Genomic DNA, 22,037 nt, shown 5'->3' with positions numbered 1-22,037 from the left:
GTTGTCCATTGGATTTCGAGTTGATGCTTTTCGTTCCTGGTGTTTGAGTAGTGTTAGTCCCAAAATATCCGTGTTTATATGACCCGGCAAAGCGAAGTACACTCGTCCTGAGATTTAGAACTGTCTGTCAAGCGTGTCCCAATGTTTACACTACAGTCACTTTCAAGGCTAGTGTAACATAACTTCTCGCCGATGAAGCATGACGTCTCAGAGTGTTACCAGGGCCACACATCAGGTGTGTTATTTACAGTGTTGTCAAATTTTGGGAAGTCGAAAAGAAAGATCTTACAATTCCTCTAAGCTGGCCGTGGAGGCCGATAGGGTTGTGAGACGTCGGAGTTCATTTATTTTCTAGACAATAGGCTCACAGATGGCGCCAGGCCACTTTTTGTCTCCAGGAAGATTCATTGGTACTCATTTCTGTTAGAGGCTGAGTCGACCCCAGGACCATAGTGCGGTTGGAACTTTCAGAGCAATTGAAAAATCCAGTGACATTGTCGGGAATCGAATCCGCGACGTTCCAACTTGTAGCATAGTGCCTCAACCAACTACGCTACCGCGTGGTCCCCCCCCCCATGAGGGAATTGGCGTTTAAATATTCCAGGCGGATTAAAGTGGCTGAGCATCGTATCTGTTAGCGTCGTGGTTTAGCATTTCCGTTATTGGACGAGTTCAATTACTGGAATTGGTCCCAGGCTATGGAACTCTCTTATGAGAATGTAATGCGGATTGGATTAGCACGGAATCACATGCAACTGCCAGCTTTTGCATTAGCGGCATTGAATCTTTTGGGCTGTATTCCTGGAGAGCTGATTTAGTGAAATTAGGGCGTGTGAATTCAAGTGGATTTACCTGGCTTAATATCTATTGCTTGTAATATCGAGCTGTGTTATAATGATGTACACTTCTTCAGGATCTGCTACCAGAGGGTGTAGGTGAATTGGCTCGACGCTTATCTTCATTTGTGAATCAGCAGAGGATTATAGAACCATTTTTTGCCTGTTGAATCACAGTGAACACATTGCAAATGCCTATGTTTGGACGTGTCCTCTGTGACAGACTATTTGCGAAATTGGCGTGATATGTGTAATGCTGCTACGAAAGGGCGCAGGTTCGCACATCATCAAGAGCTGAGGATATTCAAGGAAAACTGCGGAACTGGCGCATACAACGGTCGAACCCGACACCGGAAGCGAAGACACGATGGCGGGGAACCAGATAGCACAGGTTGGTTTCCCTGTTCTGTGTTTCTAAATGTAGTAGTTTCCGTAGCGTTCTCGAAAAGGCTAAGCGTTTTGTAATATCTGCACTATAGCGAGGGTGCGGAAAGATGTCCCGTGGATGGTGGGGATGAATGAAAGTTGCTCGATGCAGATAAATTTGCCGTTATCTGCGCAAGAAGAAAAGTCTGCTCTGTGGACTTGAGGGCGGGGGGAGGCAACTAAGAGCAGATTGGGACATATCCATCACACTTGTCACATCATGCGCATAACCTCCTCGTGTCAGTCTCCCAGGAGATGGCAGCGGAGTCAGTGCTGCCAGATCAGCAAGGCGCGCACGCATCTAGGCTGTGATAGGTAATAAGAGGAGGGTGGTTATGTGGCAACCGTGGAGATGTGAGAGTGGGAACTGCTCAGTTTTCGTGTTCTACGTCATGGCATATTTATTAGCGCAGACTGCACCTTCTGTTGCTTTCCCCTCTGGCCAATGTCAACCAACCCAGAGCGCCCGTCTCTGCCAACAGAATTGTAAGGCTGCTGTAGGGGGAAGCAGAACAGTCTCGAGGGAGCTGTGGTAGGGGTAGATTACGTAGGAATTACTTTCGTGGTCTGATTGTGGTACTTAGATAGTCACCATGTATACATATAGTTAGTTAGTTATTTAGAGAGGGTGGGTTTCCCCATGCACCGTGACCAGTTTGTTCTATTGTGCTTCCCTCTATGATATTCTACCAGTCTCTTTACCCTACCGATAAATGGTGCGTACCATCAGTCCCGCCGAGCAGCGAGTTCGGCCACTTGCTTAGCGTGTCTGTAATGCTTCCCCCATCTGTCAGAGGCCTTAGAGGCTATTGTTGGGCGGGAAACATCCTGGAATTTGGCTCATTGAACCCCTTTGGGGATATGAGGTTCTTTTACGTGCCGTAAAGTTACGACACGGGACACACGGCTTAAAGTCCCTCCCGGAGGACTTGTTCCCTGAATTTTTCCGCCCTTAAAAATTCGACGACCTCCGCCGGGTATTTGAACCCGCGTACCACGAATCATGAGGTGGAAACGTTACCTCTAGACTACGGAGGCCGCTTATGTACATATGTATGTATAAAGTCCTTCAGTTCATTCCAATCTGACAATGGAATTTGAAGAACCCTGGTATTTCTTTTTCGTAATTCGAGTTTTCCATTCTCACAGACAAATGATATAAGCGTTTGGTATCTCACAAGAGAGTAAAATATTACTGATGCATCATTTATGGTAAGGTAAAAAAATATGAAGTTGTCCCTGTGCTTAGTTAATAAGCACTACGCCGTGAAGACATATGGGGGAGTGCAGGTATTGGCATTAGATGGAGATGAGTCGTCAGCTTCCTGCTCGGGCCGCTTTAGCCCCGGTACCCATTGGATGGGAGGCTGGGTGGACGCTGGATTCGGCCTGGACGTTGTGGAGAAGAGAAAAATGTTGCCCTTGCTGGGAATCTAACCCGTAGCCCTTCTCTATACCGACTGCGCCATCCTGGCTCTACCGTGATAATACGTCTTGGTATTAAACCTGGTAGATTTTAGTGTCAAGGAGCTTCAGTTTATGAAATGGACGTGCTACAGCTGACGGACAGTTTGGCAAAGCATAGCGTATGCCGAGGAATCGACTATTACAATTTTCCGTAATACTGGGGAACGGTCGGTCTGACTTCTTAGGACATAAAGCTGTTTACGTGAATTGCAGTGCCCGTTAACTCAGCCATTGTAAAGTAAACTTCAGCTTATTATAGATACCCGTCTTCTGGGTTCATAAAAGCGTGTAATCTGGTGGGTATAACCGAAGTCTCCGAAGAGCCTTTTTGCCTCCAACTCCAAGACACAAGTTCTACCATGAATATTGGCGAAACAGGTTCCGCCGATACGATTGTAACCACATACCAGACTGAACGATGCCATAAGCCAGAAGACTACAATATAAAAATCTTCGCCGTGAAAACATGTCATAACACCTCAGTAGAACATCAGACACACAGATGACAGAATCTTCCGCAATTTTTGCTCCATAGTCCCGCAGGATAAGTGTTTGTGAATAGCTCAGTCGGGATAGGGACGGGCTGGACGGCCGGGGTTCGATTTCTGGCAGGGGAAAGCTATTTTTCTCTTCTCCACAGCGTTCAGACTGGTTCTGAGGCATACCCAGCCTCCTATACAATGAGTACATGGGTTAAAGCAGCCTGAGCGTGAAGCTGAACGAGTATATCTAGTTCCGAGGTCAAGAATGGTGGAGATATACATCCACTCCCTCATACTACTCACTTTACCTTTATCAGGCTGCAGTCTCAGCAGGCCGTTGCCAGGCGAAGCAACCATTGTTTGTTCCTTGTAATCGATTCGTGTTGGTACCCATGATGTGCCATGGTTTCACAACGTTCTTTCGGTTTTCACATTTGCTTAGCAAAGATGTGTTGCAGCAAGTGGTGCCACCTTTGCTTCATATGGCAGTATAAAATTCTCTCCACGTATCATATATAACAGCACTTTCGCTATTGCATTCGATTTCGTATGTTGAGAACTGACTGATTTCCATACGTCCGAGCAAGTTCGTCTGGACACTTGTTTTCGAGATGTGCTGGGTTCGAATCTCGCCCGAAACACCGGTTATCGCGATTAAGATAAGTCGTGGGTTTTCTCAGACCCTCCAGCAAATGTCAGGATAGTGCCTCGATTAAATCACCTCTGTTTCCTCTCAGTTCCTTTCCAACTTATCATTTATCAGTCGTCTTGCCAACCGACGCTATGTAGTCATGCAGAAAGCGTCGTTAAATAACCACATACAAATAAAAACAGTGCTTTCGTCTCTTGCCAGGCTTTGAAATCTTAATAGCGTGAGTAACCTTAGTGGCAGTGAGCGAGTGGATGCTGTTTTGCAAGATAGGCTCAGGTTGTTGGCCCTGTAAGGAATTTCCGCCACGCAGAATGGTTTAAATGGTAACTTCCATACAGGTAACATGCATGCTGCAAGAATTAATAATGTAGACTCATTGCCAAGTGACAGCTGTGTAAACAGGTGACAGTACAACAGCCATTGCTAGGGAACAACTCTGTGAACACGTTTCCCTGGCGATGGAAGAGACATTTTCTGTAAGCTCAGAGTCGCGAGAAGCTGGTAGATGAGGCGGGGCCAGTTCAGGAACTCAAAGGAAGGGGAATGTCCGCCTTTGAAGGCCTATACCAAGCAACGGCTAGTTAAAACTGAAAAGACTATGTGTACTGTAGTTACAGTGATATTTGGAGTTTGTAACTCAGTGTTACTGTAGTAGTTATTTTATGATTCCAATAAATCCAGTTACCAGTCCATACTGCGTCTATTGTCACTCGCTTGATAACAATATGTGACTTGTTTTTAATATTTATACACAACCGCAACCGATGTAAAACGCTTTTGAAGAAAATGTATGACTATATCCACCGGTGTGTGAAGCACCGCTGTTCCCTGTAACCCGCAGTTTCCATGTTTCCCTACCAATATATCTTTCCAGCGCAGAGAGTTGCAAAGCGGAGCCTGTATAATGTTACCGTGAAGTCAGAAGTGTCAGTTTACGTTGATTCATATGTTAGCGTGAAACCAGAACATTTCACGCCACTCTGGCCAGGAAGTAGTTGGAACGTATCAAGATGGAGTGCACACACACACGAGAATCACGGAGGTGAGCTTGTGTCTTCAGTGTTTATCACCAGAAACAGTTCCTGCGGAGTCCCAGCATATATAGATCTTTTGATTGGCTTCTGAGATCGCTTCTGTGGTCTAGTGGTCAGAATCCCTGCCTACAGATCCAGAGGTCCTGGTTCGATTCCCGGCGCTACTAGATTTTCTGAGAAGTAGTGGGTCTGGAACGGGGTCCACTCAGCCTCAAGGAAATAGCGGCTCCGATCTAGAAAACCGAGATTAACGGCCGTGGGGATCCGTTGCGCTGACCACGTAACACACTCAATCCGCAAAAGTTGGCACTAACTTCGCCGACAAGCGGCGGTCGCTCGGTCGGTATAGTTCGATTGCGGACTACAGGCCACGGAATGCCTTTGTTTGATTGCCTTCTATCCCTGTATGCCATATCCAGGACACTGAGATGGGCCGGACATGTAACAGCCACGGCGGAGATTATACGCTTCAAAATTTAAGTCAGAAAACCCCAAAGAGAAGAAACGACGTAAGGTGCCTAGGCAAAAATGAAAAGATAATATTAAAGCGAAGAATATTTATCTTCAGGGTGATAATGGCATGTAGTCTGGTAGATGTTTTCCGTATACAGGACTACACGGCGTCACAGAAGACTATTATTCGTAGTCACTGCCGCAAACCCTTCAGGTCTCGCAGTGGTTTTATGTTATGTTTAATGATGATTTCAGTAGCGTTCAGCAGAGGGACAGATGAATTATGAATTCGGAAGGATTAGAAAGAAGCAAGCGGCCATGACCTGAAGGGACGCAGGAAGAACCATGAACATCTCATGTCCGGTGTCCAGCCGAGATTCTAACGGAGCATCTGCTGAATACGCCAGCCAACTCAATCTGACAGTGTTACAGTGGATCTTATTATACTTACTCATGGAGCTGAGCCCTTCTGGAGGAGCCGCTAATTCTGCAGCTACTCAAGAATTTCCCAGCATTTTATGGAACCCGAAGGTTCATTACCGTGTTCACAAGACCACTCCACTGGTCCCTATCCTGAGCCAGATCAATCCAATCCATACCATCCCATCCTGTCTCTCTAAGATCCATTTTCTTTAGCTTAGGTCGTTTATCCAAGGAATCCGTCAAGGTCCGAGGCTGTGTGTTCAATTTCGTAACATACTTAGTTTTTTTACGGTGATGAATTGTTAGCCCCACGCCCAACCCCAAATCTGGAGGACTACCTCTTGTCGGCTGTCCGCGACTGCTTATTCAATATATTCACAGCTTCTCTCCAAAACTGGAGGCCGTCTCCTGCATCCGCAACCTGAGGACGCGCGCCATGCCGTGGTGACAGGGACCCACCTAACATGGGATCTTTTTATGGGGCCGTCAAATTGTGGACTAATTTCAAGTGGTGCATGAGGGCACCAGTGGATATAAAGGGTGCGGAATTTCTTGACCTCACTCCCCCATATATCAACATGGCGTAATGCTTAACTAAATTAAGTACAGGGAAAGCTTCATTTCTCTTCTCCGCAGCGTCCGATACACCCAGCCTTCTTATCCAAGGGGTACCGGGAGCTCTCTTCCGCATGGGTACAGCGGCAATGAGGTGAAGAGAGGCGGAGCTATACCCCTTCTCCCTTATATGTCTTTGTGGCATGGTGCATAATTAATTAAGCACAGGGACAATTTTACAACTACCTTGCCTGAGCATATTCACGTTGGCCTACGCATGGCCGAGTTCGAGTCTCGGTCATGGCTGACTTATTTTCGTGTCTCGCCCGTTCTACCAGACCATCGTCAGACTTGATATAGACCAGAATTACTTCCTGTCACTTTTTACATTTAGCCAGACTTTCGTAGTGAACCTCTCATCTCATTTGACGCAGAAAAACTTCTGCAGTTGATACAACACCATTAAGTAACATCGATTGAAATACCTCGATGCGGCTATCCCCCAACTTATAAGAATTTTGCGTTTCCTGTTAGTTTTTTTAATGCGCTGTTTTTAGTTAAGACATTGAAAGTTTTGTCTAAAACAAGAAATAGCATTCATTTATTTATAAGCCACAAGTGAGCGAGAGTTGGTCGAATTGTATATAGCCTACTCTTCGGTGGAGATTAAGGACAAGGGCACACCAAAGAAACTAGCAACTGCAACACAACCGAAAGTTTCAAGAAACATCGCCAATTTCAAGCAGTCAGTTGGTTTCCAGATTAGGATGTGCACACTGAGGAAACTTATGTTTGATTGCTTGCTCACATCATCCTAAAGCAACGGCTAGTGAAGACTGAGAAGGTTTTCTGTGTGCTGATGTTACAGTGATCTTTGGAGTGTGTAACGCAGTGAGACTATCGTAGTTATTTGTAGTAACAGGTTGTACACGTGTGCAATAAATCCGATTACCAATCCAAGCCCCTTCTGTAATCAGTCATATGACATTTTACCGCTGAGACCCGGGTTCAGTTCCAGTCGATAAGAGATTTCTGGTGGACGAAGCACACTGTTACATGCTTTTCTTCTACTGATTCTGTTTTTCCTTGCCGGTTATCACTCTTTTGGTGCTCTCTATGCTGTCATATGTCATCCGGGACCGTTTCAATAGGCCCGTCTGCGTCCACAGTACCAGGGCATTAGCTCCCGCCCACGGCAGAGCGAGTTGCTCTAGACTAATGAATCCCTTCTGTTAATATGCTCATGTATGACACTAATGGATACGGTGTAATCTATATTTCACGGCAACACAATGGTAAAGTTGACCCTCTGCTTAATTAATTAAGCAGTACGCCATTAAGACACAAGGGGGAGTGGACGTAGAGTTTCACCATTTTTGACCTCGGCACTGGATGGAGGTGAGTCATCAGCTTGAACCCCCGGGCCGCTTTATCTGCCGATAAAGAGCCCCCTTTACCAGCTTGGTGGGCCCCAGAAACGGTGTGTACGCTGTGGAGATGTTGATAAAATCTTGCACTGCCGGGAATCGAAGACTGGACATCCAACCCGTTGCTATACCGACAGGCGTTATATTAATGTGACGATATTTATGTCTAGGCCGGTTCCAGGTTCCACTCAGCCTCCTATCCAGTGGATACGAGGGCTACATCACGGGCGGTAAGACGACCGGGGCGTGAACCGAGTACTCATCCCCATTTAGTGCTAAAATCGAGGATGGAGCTATACCTCCACTCTCCCCATATGACTCAGTGTCGTGGTATTTACTTAAGCGCAGGGACAGTTGTACCGTATGTTATAATTCTTTATTTTAAAATATGCATTGAATTACCGTATTTACGCATGTATAGGCCGCACATTTTTCGCCAAAAATTCAAGAGGAAAACTGGGGTGCGGCTTATATTCGAAATCACACTTCATTTAAAAAAATTATATTCATAATTAGTAATACAGGGTGTTCTACTCCTGAAATAATATTCCAAGAAAATTATTTTTTCTATAATTTCTGTCTGAAAATTGTGCTGCGCCCTATACACGCACGCGGTCTATACATGCATAAATACGGTACTTCAAGTGATATTAACTCCTTGAGGCACAGTGGTTACTATATGTACCGCCTGCTTTAGCATCTCGTATTCTGCCCACACAGTGTATGTATGTGATGCACATGAGTCTGACAATAAGCGACGATTATTTCCTTAAACAGCATTAACGGGTTGTTTTTATAATTGAGACGCAGCGTGTTTTCTGTGAGGTAGAGTGTGTATTCTGGTGAATACAGGACAGAGTAAAGGAACTCCGGACATCTTACACTGAACTTCCGGCAGCGGGTGTCAGATTAATTAAACACGCAGGGCAGTGCAACAGACGGTTAAGTATTGTGTTACGTAACTTCATCGAACAATCCTTCATATGCTGATGGTGGTTCAGCTGGTGAAGTAATACCGCGCCTCTCTTGGAGCACAAAGTTCCAGTACTGTCTTCACTGACAACTCGAATCATCACGCATCTTTATACTTAAGTAGGCACTAGACGTCGGAAGTTCGAGTCCTCGTAGGGGGCGAGAATTTTCTCATCGCCACGTCATCCAGACCGGTTCTGGAGCCCACCCCAACCTCCTGTTCAGTGGGTACCTGGAGGCTCTTTCCCGGGGGTGGAGCTGAGGCCAAGAAAACGTGGATCTATACATTCACTCTCCCATACGTCATGGCGTAGTGCCTACTTAGTTAAGCACAAGGACAACTTTGCCTTTTTTTATTGCTAGTGGGGTGGGACTAAGTCCCTTGTACTGCGTCCATTTCTGTCCTATTGTACCAGCCCCAGATGATAGGTGAGGGTGATTGTGAAGCAATTGGTGGAATGAAGATTGGCAAGGGAAACGGAAGTACTCGGAGAAAACCTGCCCCACAAATCCCACTTGACCAGATCCCGGGCCGCCGCTGTGGGAAGCCAGCGACTAACTCCTTGAGCTATGGCGCGGCCCAACTTTGTCTTAGGGTGATGGATAAATGCTGTACTGGAGGAAGCGATCGTGGCCTGATCGGAGTGCGAGCTCGACATTTGCATGAGGTGGGATTGAAAAGAAACGCTAGAAGCCTCAGGATGGCCGGTGTCCCGGGCGAGATTCGAATGCGAGCCAGCCAGTTCAACGTGCCACGTTTAGAGAACCCATTTATTGAACAACATGAAGCTGTTCGCACACCATCTGCGGCTTCCATTAGATTGTGAGGAAATGAGATCCTCACAAGTGAAGAGAAACCTTTGCTAACCACTTTACTGCCATTAATTTTATATGAGGTTGAAAGTCGCCAAGAAAAACTCCTCCGGCTCGGGTTCGATAAGCGGAACCAGTTAACGCGTGACGCGTCTTACTCAGCGGATGTTCTGTATAAATCGCTTGTCGCTGTCACCATCTGGCGGGGTCAGTAAAAGGGCACAAAATGCCGTCGGTGTACAGGATACTTGCCGGGCTAGCCAAGTCGGTGTAGCAGCGAGGCTGCGGCCTGGACAACCAGGAACTCGGATTGGATTCCCACCAGAGGAAAGGGACTTTTCTCCTTAACTTCGAAACCGGTTCTGCGACCAACCCTACCTCTTATCCGGTGGGTACCGGTGTTATTTCCCCGGGGGTTAAGAGTCCGGGGCGTGAAGCTGACCACTCACCTCCATATAGTGTAGACGTTAAGAATTGTGGACCTATACCTCGACTCCCCCATACGTCTTCATGGCGTGTTTCTTAATTAATTAAGCGCAGAAATAAATCTCTGTTTACTTTAAATTGGTATTGGGTAGTCGGTATAGCGACTGGTTATGGGATGGACGACTGAGCGGTCGGAGTTCTAGTCCCGGTAGGGCCAAGAATTTTCTCCATGTCGTCCAGGCCGGGACTGGGGCCCACCCAGCCTCCTATCCAATGGGTACCGGGAGGTCTTTTTTCCGGGGAAAAGCGACCTGGTCGTGAAGCTGACCACTCACCTCCAACTAGTGCCCAGGTCAAGAAAATGTGGCTCTATACAACCACTCTCCCATACGCCTTCATGGCGTAGTGCTTGATTAATTAAGTACCTTTACTTTACCTTACCGACTGGGCCTGCTCAATTATTAGCTTTCTCTACTTATTTTATAGAAAGCGCGTAAAATGTTCGGTATATATATTTACTGTCATTAATGTGATTTTATAAACCTTATTTTGTTTGTTGCCTGGCATGTTTCGTGCATTTTCTGGCATCAGGAACTCTCGATTATCCCCGCTGCAGGCGCGGATAATTAAAACAACGGATAGAATTGTAAAATAGGAACCATCCACCCTTGGAGCCTGAAGCGTGATTTGCATGTGGGCTTGCTCTGGCCCCTGGTTTCGTGTGCTTCACGCACACACAAAACGTTAACAGGGATGGATGGAGCGCGGTTGAGCGCTTCCCAGAACCTCTGTGCTCTAGAGTTATCCTGGAAATAAGTCAACGCCCTCCGCTCGTAGATCACAACAGGCACATTTCGTTACGAAACATCGCCATCTCCTGCTCGGTAACGGCATCATACATTACATAGAATAATGTACAGAGTAATGTGCGCCTACGAGAGAACACTGTGTCACAACCCAGAATTCTAGTTTGAGTCTGAAAGTAATTGATGGACGTTTCGGAGGAACCTCCACCTTCAGAGTGGAACATTACACAATACAAAACTTTCTGTGTATTTGTTGTTCTTCCTTGTTCTTCTCTGACCTGTTTTCATTCAAAATTTGTTAATGAAATTAAGAATCTTATAAAGTTTTGGTAGGACTCCTTACACGGGGGATCATACCATCACAAGGCCGCTGCCTACACAGGACAGCACAAACAGAATAGACGCATAGTGAGATTCGAGTCCATGATCCCAGTGTTTGAGCGGGCGAAGACATTTCGGGCCAGAGACGGCGCTCCCGCTGTGATCGCCATGTATTTATTCACCTTATCAATTCGCTTTAACTGTAAGTAATAAAATACTAACTCTGAAACTCTAAGGTACTTTCCTAGCATCTTGGAGAAGCTGGGAACCACGAAAACCCTCAGTCAAGGTAGTCATTACCCGGGCCGGGACTTGAACCCAGCACTTCCCGAATACGAGCGCTAACGCTGCGCCATCTCGCTCGGCGTAATGCCTGTAGTTTCGCGTTAAGTTTACCGTCTTCCGGCTGTCACATTCCAGAAACTCGTAAACTTAATACTCACCTCGTGATCACCAAATCGCACAAAAAGCTTCACATGTTTCTGTCTTCAGCCTTGATGGAAAGAAAAAAGCCCTTTAAATGGAAAGTAACACACGCAAGACTAACAGCACAAAGCAGTGACTGCCCGTACGTGTGTAGGCTAGCCAGCCGGCCGGCCATTTCATACAACTCGAAGAATCACATATAGCTAGAAACGTAAGCATTGGCCAATGTAGCAGTTACAATCTCTTTGTTAAAACCGTCACAACACAACAATATTAAGGTCAGCGGTGCCTAGTTTGGCCCTGCTACATGTTTCGGCTATTAATAGCCATCATCAGGCAAATACATGGCTAACATATATACACCACTGAACTGCAGTACTAATAAAATTGGATACAATAATATTAATTATTAAAATTCTTGGCGTAAAAATACAATAAATTAGATTATATAAAACAATAGTTATAATATATAAAACAAAAATAAAATTCTTCAAGAGATGTTTTACATCATCGAGTCAGTCGTTGGTTTTTGTGATTTTGTTGTGTTCCCACGGACAAATTGGAGTATTCTATATTTCGTATATATATAATAAATTGTTTGTGATGTAGATATGGTAATATTAATGTTAATTATTTAGTCGATGCCTCATCTTACAACGAGTCGTTGTTTTCATTCCCTATAGAACGGACAATACATTGTAAGATGAGGCACCGACTAAATAATTAACATTAATATTACTACAGCTGCATCACGGGGGGCACGCGGTAGCGTAGTGGTTAAGGCACTATGCTACAAGTCGGAAGGTCGCGGGTTCAAATACCTATGAGGTCAGTTGACCTAATCCTTCCGGCCGTACTATGGCCGTGGGGTTCACTCAGCCTCTAACAGAAATGAGTACCAGGAATTAAATAAATAATTCTCCTGGGGAGTAGAGCGCGGCCGTCGCGTAAGGCTGACAACCTTACCGCAATCTTCGAGCCGAATGTGGGACCCTCAACGTCTCACAACCCTATAGGCCTTCACGGCCTGTTACAGGGATAGCTTTACTTACTTTTACTTTTTACATCTACATCACGAGTCTCCAAAACAATTTATTATACAGAGGGGTCCAAAAGAAAGTACTGTCATGATAGTTAGTATCTTTGGAACAAAATGACAATTCAGAGAGAGAATCATTGTGTGTGTTCGAAGTGACCACCATCAGCGGCTAAACAGCGCCGATGCAGCCGAACTGCTGAGCGAACTACGGCTGTCAGTGTGTCCGGTGTGATCGCTGCACACGACGCTTCGATAGTTTCTCGTAGCGCGTTCGGTGTAGCCGGCCTTTGTCGATAAACTTCATCCTTCAAGGTTCCCCATAGGTAAAGTCGAGAGGTGTTAGGTCTGGAGACCATGGCGGGTACTCAGTAGCACCTCTTCGACCTATCCATCGTCCAGGTAGAGTGTCATCCAAATAGCGTGCAGCAGTTTTGGAATGTAAGGTTTGAGGTTTTCAGGGTGGTATATGAAGATTATTGTCTTCGGGGCGTCACTTTGTATAGCGTGGAAGATATTTTGCCGACGTTGCCGATGAACGTGCCGTCTCCATCTTCAGAGTAGAAGAGCCAGTTAAGACATTGCAAGAGTGCTGTTTCTCCGAAACGTCGATAAATACCGGACTACACACTGTTTACATTCCAGAAGACAGTACAGTAATCTTGAACCTTACGAAGGCACTCTTGCGGTGTCATACCTGTCCCGACCTCTGCCCCTCGTGAACCGCCCCCAGATCAAACCGTCCAGACACTTTGTTGCCATGACAACGATTGGCCCTGCTTGTTCTTTCCGTTCTCTTTTGGGACGGACAGCCGGGTAAGAAAATCGATAAATTGGGGGACGAAGGAGCAGAAAGAAACTGCTTGTAAGGGGAAGGAGGTGTACTACTCTGTGAAGTTGCGGGAGCAATGGTATAAATGTTGTGATGACTACTCGTAGGGATTACGCTAATCTTTTGGTACATCCGATTTTGAGACCGCCTCTGTGGTCTAGTGGTCAGAGTACCTGGCTACAGATCCAGGGGTCCGCGTTCGATTCTCGGCGCTACCAGATTTTCTGAGCATTAATGGGTCAGGAACGGGGTCCACTCAGCCTCATGAGGTTAATTGAGGAGCTACTTGAATGGAAAAGTAGCGGCTCCGGTCTAGAAAACCTAAATTAACGGCCGTTAGGATACGTTGCGCCGACCACGCGACATCCTCTATCCGCTAAGTTGGCACTAACTTCGCCGACAAGCGGCGGTCGCTCGATCGGTATAGTCGCTTGCGGACTCGAGCCACAGAGTTTTTTTTTGTTCGAGTTTGAAGGCTGTTAATGTCATCTGGTGTCCTGCCTCCTGACGTCTCTCCAATTCACTCTTCGTTATAGTCTGGTCATGAAGCGCAACAGAATTACTGACAGCTAAAAGTGAAGCTGTAACAGGCCGTGGGGGCACATAGGGTTGTGAGCCGTCAAGGCTCCCACAATGTCTAGACAATCGGCTCACAGATGACAGTGAGGTTGTTAGCCTTACGCGCCGGCTACCCTTTACCTCCCAGGAAGATTCTTGGTACTTATTTCTGTTAAAAGCTGACTTGACCCCAGGATCATATTGGGGCTGGAAGAATTAGGCCAATTGAAAAACCCAGTGACCTCATGGGGAAGTGAACCCGCGACCTTCCGGCTTGTAGCGTAGTGGCTCAACCAACTACGCTACACCGACATCTTCCTTGAACTACAAACTAAAGATTAGCAACATCTGGCTTGAGTGGGGTTCGTGTGAATACGATAATGAGCGCTCGAGTTCTGTAACAGGCGAATGTATTGTTGGCATGCACATCTTCTCCAGAAGAAGTTTGCTGCGTTGTGTCTTGTTAGTACTGTCAGCTGCCCATGGAGTCAGTAAAATCCAGTTGAAAATCGTGAGCACACGAAGAATGAGAGTTGCAGTCTTGAAACAGTTTTGCCCATTATGTCGGCTGTCGGCTAATGACATTTCAAAGGAAGGACAGTTTTGGATGCAGAATGGTAATTAGGCTACAGCGTATTGGCGGAATGAAGACTAAATATCGGAAAGAACAAATTCCGGATTAGCCGGGATATCTCAGTGAGTACAGAGGCTGCTTACGGGCTGGACGGCCGGTGGTTCGATTTCCTGCAGGGGAAGAGATTTTTCTCTCCACAGCATCTAGCTCGTCTCTGTGGCCCACCCAACCTCCTATCCGCTAGGTGCCCGTTCTTTCCCCCCGAGGGTGAAGCTGACCTTTCACCTCCTAGTGCCGAGGTCAAGAATAGTGGAGCAATACCTTCATTTCGCAATACGCCTTCATGGCATAGAGCTTAATTAAGCACAGGGAAAACTTTACGAAAGAACTGGTATGAACAGTTCTTGCTTAGCAATGGGCGGAAGTAGGCTGCCGAAGACAAGATTACGTTTCAGACCCTTCGGGCGCAAGGGAAGACGAAGAGACTAGGTGTAATGGAGAGACAGATCAGACGGAGTGCCAAGCCTTCAGGCGGGAGGGTGGGAGATGAAGGAAAGAAGAAAAGAATGGCACAGGTCCAGTTCATCTTGCAGTGTGCAGTGTTTCAGTGTCTCTGTCAGCAAGGCGTGAAGATTTCTGAGATGCGACGCCACGGAATCTGCAATCTGATGGACACGGGCGGGACGGGCATTGTACTGTTCATTTAGTGACACTTTGAGCTCCAGTGTACCACCGGCAACGGTAACAGTCGTCCGGAAATAGTGCTGATGTTTTCAGCTCTCACAGTAGTACTTGCCTTGCCTTCTCTTCGTTGGTTGATAATTCTACTTCCTGTTTCAAGCTAATGATGCAGGCAATATGTTCCACCCAGATGCGGTAACTGTCTACAAGACTTCACGGCATCACAGCTAAGAAGACCGTCTCATATTCTCACCTTTGTGAGAACTCAAAACTCAAAATTAAAACTTATAATCTCACTAAAGCGAACTTTCATTTGAAATATTTTGCGAAATCCGCTATTAGGCCGATCACAGTGGCCGCGCGGTCTAAGGCGTGAACTGTCTTCGCTCGTTCGAACGCTGGGATCGTGGGCTCGAATTCCACTCAAAGGAGCAGATGTGTGTGTGTGCGTTTATTCTGTGTTTATGTTGTCCTGTGTGTAGGTAGCACGGCCTTGCGACGGACTGATAACTCGTCAAAGAAGTCTTACCGTGTAAAAAAAGATTGCGAAACTGAAGAAAAGACCAGGGCCCAGCCAAGGGCTGTAAAGCCATTGATGAATGAATATAAGCGCGAGTAGGGTTGGTGTATTTGTTGAAGTGAATGGAAAGATACGAAAGGAGATCTCGCTCTTCTTGGATGTGACATCGTACAGTGCGAGAAAGTTCACTGACGTTTCAGAGCAATGTATTCTGGCTTCAAGATCGAAGAGTGAGCACGACTCAAGCAGAAAGCAGAGCTCTCTGCTTGCCGCTTGCTTGCTCGTTTTTCGTTCCTTACTTGGTTTACTCTTTCATCCTGAAATTGGAGGCAGCGTTTTCCTCAAAAACGTATGTAAACTTTTACCAGACAATTTTTCACATACAAAAAGTAGTGCCTGTCATCGTCACTGCTGTCAGAACCCCCAAATCGAATAATAATATACAGCGCCACTTCCATGGTCCCAACTGATTATAAAGCGCTTGTGTGTTCGGACTTTTGGATTACTGGATTGATTTCAAACGTAAATCGAGCTTTTTATTTATTCAAAAGATTTATGGGTACATTTTGTATTTGAACAAGGCCCTGAACCCGCGGACGTTCGGCTACACGTCGGGCTCGGGGCAAGCGGCAACCATGTTACGTCTTTCATCGCCCAGAGAGGCGGGTCCGTTAACACATAATCTCATGCTTCACAGGAATTAATTTCTTATTGCAGCGAAGTAAAACAATTCGATCAAATTTGTAATTTTTGGCGGTGCCAATTTTTTATTGCTGGTACTGTCATTTCGGATTACCCCTGTCCTGCTCAACTCGGTTGGCCAGTGTGAGCTTTACTGGAAGTGTTGAATGTGCAAAATAGATTGTAACTGAATAAATGAACATAAAGGCCATTGGGATTAGCATAATGGCAGAGGATGCAACCATTGTGGAACGTATGTTCGCCCCAAATCGGATTTCAGTTTTCCAGTCCTGTTGAGAGATGCGATAAATTTTGTTGGAGCTCCGTGCAACGCAGGCGAAGGGACTCTGATTCAAATTAAATTTAAAATGAGACAGCTTCTAGTGCACAACCATCAGATGCACTTTAGTTCCGAACTATTTCAGGGACGACAGTTCCTTCCAAGAAGGAAGTAGACACTCTTACAGTCGTTAACTTGTTCGTAAAACCTGTCTGTAGAACCAAGGGCCAACGGTGCATCTGTGGTTTAGTGGTCATAGTTCCTGGTTACAGAGCCAGACGTTCCGGGTTCGATTCCCGACTCTACCAGATTTTCTGAGAAATTGTGGGGCTGGAACGGGATCCACTCAGCCTCGTGAGGTTAATTGAGGAGTTAATTGAATGGAAAAGTTGGGGCTTCGGTCTAGAAAACCGAAATTAACGGCCGTTGGGATCCGTTGCGCTGACCACGTGACACCGTCTATCCGCTAAAGTTGGCACTAACTTCGCCTACAAGCGGCGGTTGCTCAGTCGGTATAGTTCACTTGCGGACTACAGGCCACGGAGTTTGTTTGTTTGTAGGGGCAGCGGTGCAAGGAATGCAGACGGAAACAGTGTAACTATTTCTGTTTAACGTCTGTTACTTAACTACGCTGTCAATATGTAGACTATAGCGTCACTACAATTTGTTGCTTCTCACTTCAGCTTTCGAAAGATGCCGAATGTATACGACATACAACAGACAGTTGGATTTTAACTTTTATTGTAATTGAACTTCACTTTAATTGCAGGGAAGTACAGCGAAACAACTTACATCATGTAATATTATGTACCTAACGAGGGCCATGTGAGGCCGAAACATGTAATGAGTAAGTCAATGTAACTAAGAGCAGTCACACGACCGCCGAACATTAACTGAAGTTTAATTAAAAAATAAGTAAAGTTGTCCGTAGTTAAGCCTGCGCCATGGAGACAGAAGGGGAGTGGAGGTATGCCGCCATCTTTCTTGACCTCGGCACTAGATGGAAATGAGTGGTCAGCTTCACGACCCTGCCGCTTTACACTCGCAGGAGCCCCCGGCATTCAATAGATAGGTGGCTGAGTGGGCCGCAGAACCGACATAGAGAGAAGGAAATCTTGCCCCTACTGGAACTCGAACTCTGACCCATCGGCCGTTCAGTGCATAGCCAATCGCTGTACCTACTGCGCTATCGCGGCTATCCCCCTCCTTTTTAGCCTACATTCCTTGTTTGCAAAAAAAAAAATGAAAGGAGGCTTACGAGATGACCTCGCTGTGTATCTGCCTCTCTGTCCGTATATGAGATGACCGCGCTGTGTATCTGCCTCTGTCCGTCTGTGAGATCACCGCGCTGTGTATCTGCCTCTCTGTCCGTCTGTGAGATCACCGCGCTGTGTATCTGCCTCTCTGTTCGTCTGTGAGATCACCACGCTGTGTATCTGCCTCTCTGTCCGTATGTGAGATTACTGCGCTGTGTATCTGCCTCTCTGTCCGTATGTGAGATTACTGCGCTGTGTATCTGCCTCTCTGTCCGTCTGTGAGATCACGTTGCTTTCTGTCTCCCTATTTTTTCATTTTCTTTGCAGTCCGTGTATCAAAGGAAAGTAGGCTATTTGTTCTTCCCAGAACTTACTGTAGTTTTTCCGTTGAACGCGGTGACATTTCATATCATGTGATGTTACTAATACTGTTGATGTCGTTTTTCAAATTGGCTAATTGCAGAAGGGAACAAGAAACAGTTCGGTTTCCTCTGCCCTTTGGAGCATAATATCCATTAACTAAATGGGTACCCTGTTTCTTTAATTTGCTCTGTGTTGTAGAAACGAGAAAGTGTTCCTTGTTGAGCTAACCCCCGAGTCAGTGCGACACGTGTAATTCATTGTTACCCACCCTCCCTCAACCAACTCTTTCTTACACTCTTCGGTTGCAACTCTCCTAGGAGCAAGTCATTATTTTCTGCCCCCTAGAATAAGTTTATGGGCTGCCTGTAAAGTCGGACTCATTGCTACTGCAAGTAATTTGGTCCCCCATCCCATGCTTTCCGTACAGTTTATATTTCCTCCAAGCCCATGGACCGTGTGCTTTGTGTTGGTGAAAGCAACAAATGTACATTGTTTAATGACTCACTTCTGTTTGCAAGGCACAGTGATACCGTCTGTGAGCCGTCTCATAAAATATTGCCCCCTGGGGAAGAATTCTCTGACTTGTCATTTTTTCTCTCTCTGTATGGGTGTGAAATATGGTCTCATTGAAGGTAAACTTCAATTAATGTATATACTCGTATAGTAATTAGGTTAACCGTCAACACAACAAATATACTCGCGTTGAATGTTTTACAATTTGACTTTTTGTTCCTGCTACATGTTTCGTTCGTACAAGACCATCATCAGGCATTTAATATAGGGGTACGATTAGTTATTGAACTACCGATATGTATGCATAGCAGTACAACGTGTCATATTATATACTAAAAGATAAAATTTGTCTCAAGTTGCTAAGGATTTCAATTAAAATAGAAGATACAAAATAAGATAAAAGATAAAATTAAAAATATATACTATATATCAAGATCTATAAAGTGTTGAATATATTATGTAAATATTAAAAATAATAAAAAATGCTTAAACATATTTTAACTGTTTAGTATTTGAAGTTAAGAAGTATGTATGCCAACTTAATACTAAGGTTCCAGTGCTACAGTGTACAATTGGCATGTTATGTCGTTTGTAGGTCTTTGCTGTAGAAGCTTTCTGATTAGCAAGCCCAGAGACAAGTTTCTGTGTTGTACGGGTTGTTACTGTGTGGTATATTAGGTCTGCAGATTTCACGATATGTATCGTTAGATGATCATATAATATGGCGTATGCGTTTTGTCTGGGAGTATATATATTCGGTGTGTTCTACATTGTGTATTGGTTCGATGTAGACTGAATAGTCTACATTGATGTGTGCATATATCTTATCTATGACATTATAATAGTCATTTCCTTATTTATTGATAATTTCTTCCTGAAAATTGGGAGTACGATGAGACAGTACATCGGCTATTCATAGACTTCAAGAAAGCCTACGATTCAGTTAGGGGGGAAGTATTGTTCAATATTCTGATAGAGTTTGGGATACCCATGATACTAGTTAGGTTGATTAAAATGTGTTTAAACGAAACGTATAGTAAAGTCTGCATAGGTAAACATTTGTCTGATGAATTTCCTATCCAGAATGCTCTAAAACAAGGAGATGCTTTATCGGCACTCCTTTTCAACTTTGCCTTAGAATATGCAATTAAGAAGGTTCAGGGAAACCAGGTGGGACTGAAACTAAACGGGACACATCAGCTGTTGGTGTACGCCGATGATGTGAATCTACTGGGTGATAATGTAGATACCATAAAGAAAAACACACGAACTTTAATTGACGCAAGTAAAGAGGTTGGTCTAGAAGTAAACAGAGAAAACTAAGTATATGTTACTGTCTCGTCACCAAAATGCAGGGCAAAATCATGACATAAAGATAGGAAACAGATGTTTTGAAAATGTGGCACAGTTCAGATATTTGGGAGCAACGATAACAGATCCAAACCTGATTCAGGAGGAAATAAAGAGGCGATTGAACTCGGGTAATGCTTGCTACCATTCAGTCCAGAATCTTTTGTCTTATCGTCTGTTGTCCAAAAACATAAAAATTAGAATATACAAAACTATAATTATGCCTGTGGTTCTGTATGGGTGTGAAACTTTGTCTCTGACATTAAGGGAGGTACATAGACTGAGGGTGTTTGAGAACAGGGTGTTAAGGAGAATATTTGGACCAAAGACTGATGAAGTGACAGGAGGTTGGAGAAAACTGCATAATGAGGAGCTTCATAACTTGTACACTTCTCCAAGTATAATTAGAATGATCAAGTGAAGGAGGATGAGGTGGGCAGGTCATGTAGCACGAATGGGGGAGACAAGGAATGCGTATAGGATATTGGTGGGAAAGCCAGAAGGAAAGAGACCACAGGGAAGACCAAGGTGTAGGTGGGTGGACAATATTAGAATTCATCTTAGAGAGATAGGATGGGATGGTATGGATTGGATAGATACGGCTCAGGATAGGGACCAGTGGAGGGCTCTTGTGAACACGGTGATGAACCTTCGGGTTCCATAAAATGCTGGTAAATTCTTGAGTAGCTCCAGAATTGGCGGCTCCTCAAGAAGGGCTCAGCTTCATGAGTAAATAAGTAAGTAAGTCCTTCTGAAGATGGTTGCTTCGACTGAAACATATAAAGGATGAAAGATTTAAAAAAGACAATATTTATCAATTACACTGGACGGCGTTATAATCTGTTATACTGTTGCTAGCGTGACCGACCAGGATGAACCAAGTCAAATTGCTGTTAGCTGTGTCGAAGCTCTGTCACCAGCATGTAAGATTTGAGGTTTTCACAGCCGTGAAGATTAATATTGCGGTTTACTGTGCTGTGACACTGTGAAATCTGGAAGGCAGATACCAACGTTTCGGAGAAACATACTGGATCCATCTGACGACCCCAGTATTGAGTTCACTGGCAATTTTACCGCCCATGTCGTCCTGCCGCCATTGCAAGTGCAGTAACACCAATATTGCATTGCTGACGTCATAAGATGCCTCTCTACCCGAGTCTACCAAAGTAAAGACCTGGTTTAAAGTTCTTTATGAATTCTTAGAGCAATATGAACCTATGTGGTGATGAATGTCTGGCTGTTCACCTCATGGTGCTCACACCAGCCCATTTAATGGATTCTGATCACACTAAAATCTGCCTGATGAGTTTCATTTTGGTACATTTAAGTATGTTATTTGAAATTATTGAGGAGCTTAGCGAGCTGCACAAGGAAAGACCAAATGAGAGAGAAACAATAAAATTACGGAAGAGCCGACCATTTTCAGTCTAAATGCTAAACCTGTAAACTCCAGGTCGCAATGGAAATACCGCGTGCAACGAATGGAAGACATACGGATTCCGAAGAAAACTATTAACATATAACCCAAAAGGAAATCGAAACATAGGACGCCCACAGTTAAGATGGAGGGATCAGCATAATCTTTTCATGGAAGGCATCTTGAACCGTTGCACATCTTAATATATAAATAAGTAATAGAAGTCCATCACGACTGAGCGGTCAGAGTTTGAATCCCGGTAGGGGCAAAAATTATCACTTCTACATGTCGTCCGGACCTGTTCTGGGGGTCCACCCAGCCTCTGGTTCAAGTGGTATCGGAGGCTCTTTCCCTAGGGGTAGAATGGACGGGTCGTGAAGCTGGCAACTTAGCTCAAACCGAGGTCAAGAAAACATGGATTTCTACATCCGTTCCCCCATGTGTCTGGCATAGTGCT

At 45.1% G+C, this 22,037-nt stretch overlaps 1 protein-coding gene across 5 annotated transcripts in view; it reads left to right on the top strand.

The window, feature by feature from the left end:
- The window catches only part of LOC111864531 (transmembrane protein 47), a 134,597-nt gene that overhangs the window by 99,071 nt on the left and 13,489 nt on the right, over positions 1 to 22,037 (top strand). For 2 of the 5 annotated variants that reach the window (XM_033751472.1, XM_033751471.1), the window contains exon 2: positions 914 to 1,227. The exons of 2 other annotated variants lie outside the window; for them this stretch is intronic. In XM_033751472.1, coding sequence (XP_033607363.1) covers positions 1,204 to 1,227 — 24 coding nt within the window. In that variant the 5' untranslated portion in view covers positions 914 to 1,203. Of the gene's footprint in view, positions 1 to 907; positions 1,228 to 22,037 lie in introns of those variants that run through there. One more of the 5 variants, XM_033751473.1, reaches the window with a different exon arrangement.

This window comes from Cryptotermes secundus, unplaced genomic scaffold (assembly GCF_002891405.2).
Source record: "Cryptotermes secundus unplaced genomic scaffold, Csec_1.0 scaffold960, whole genome shotgun sequence".
NCBI lineage: Eukaryota > Metazoa > Arthropoda > Insecta > Blattodea > Kalotermitidae > Cryptotermes > Cryptotermes secundus.
This window is presented reverse-complemented; position numbering and strand designations above follow the sequence as displayed.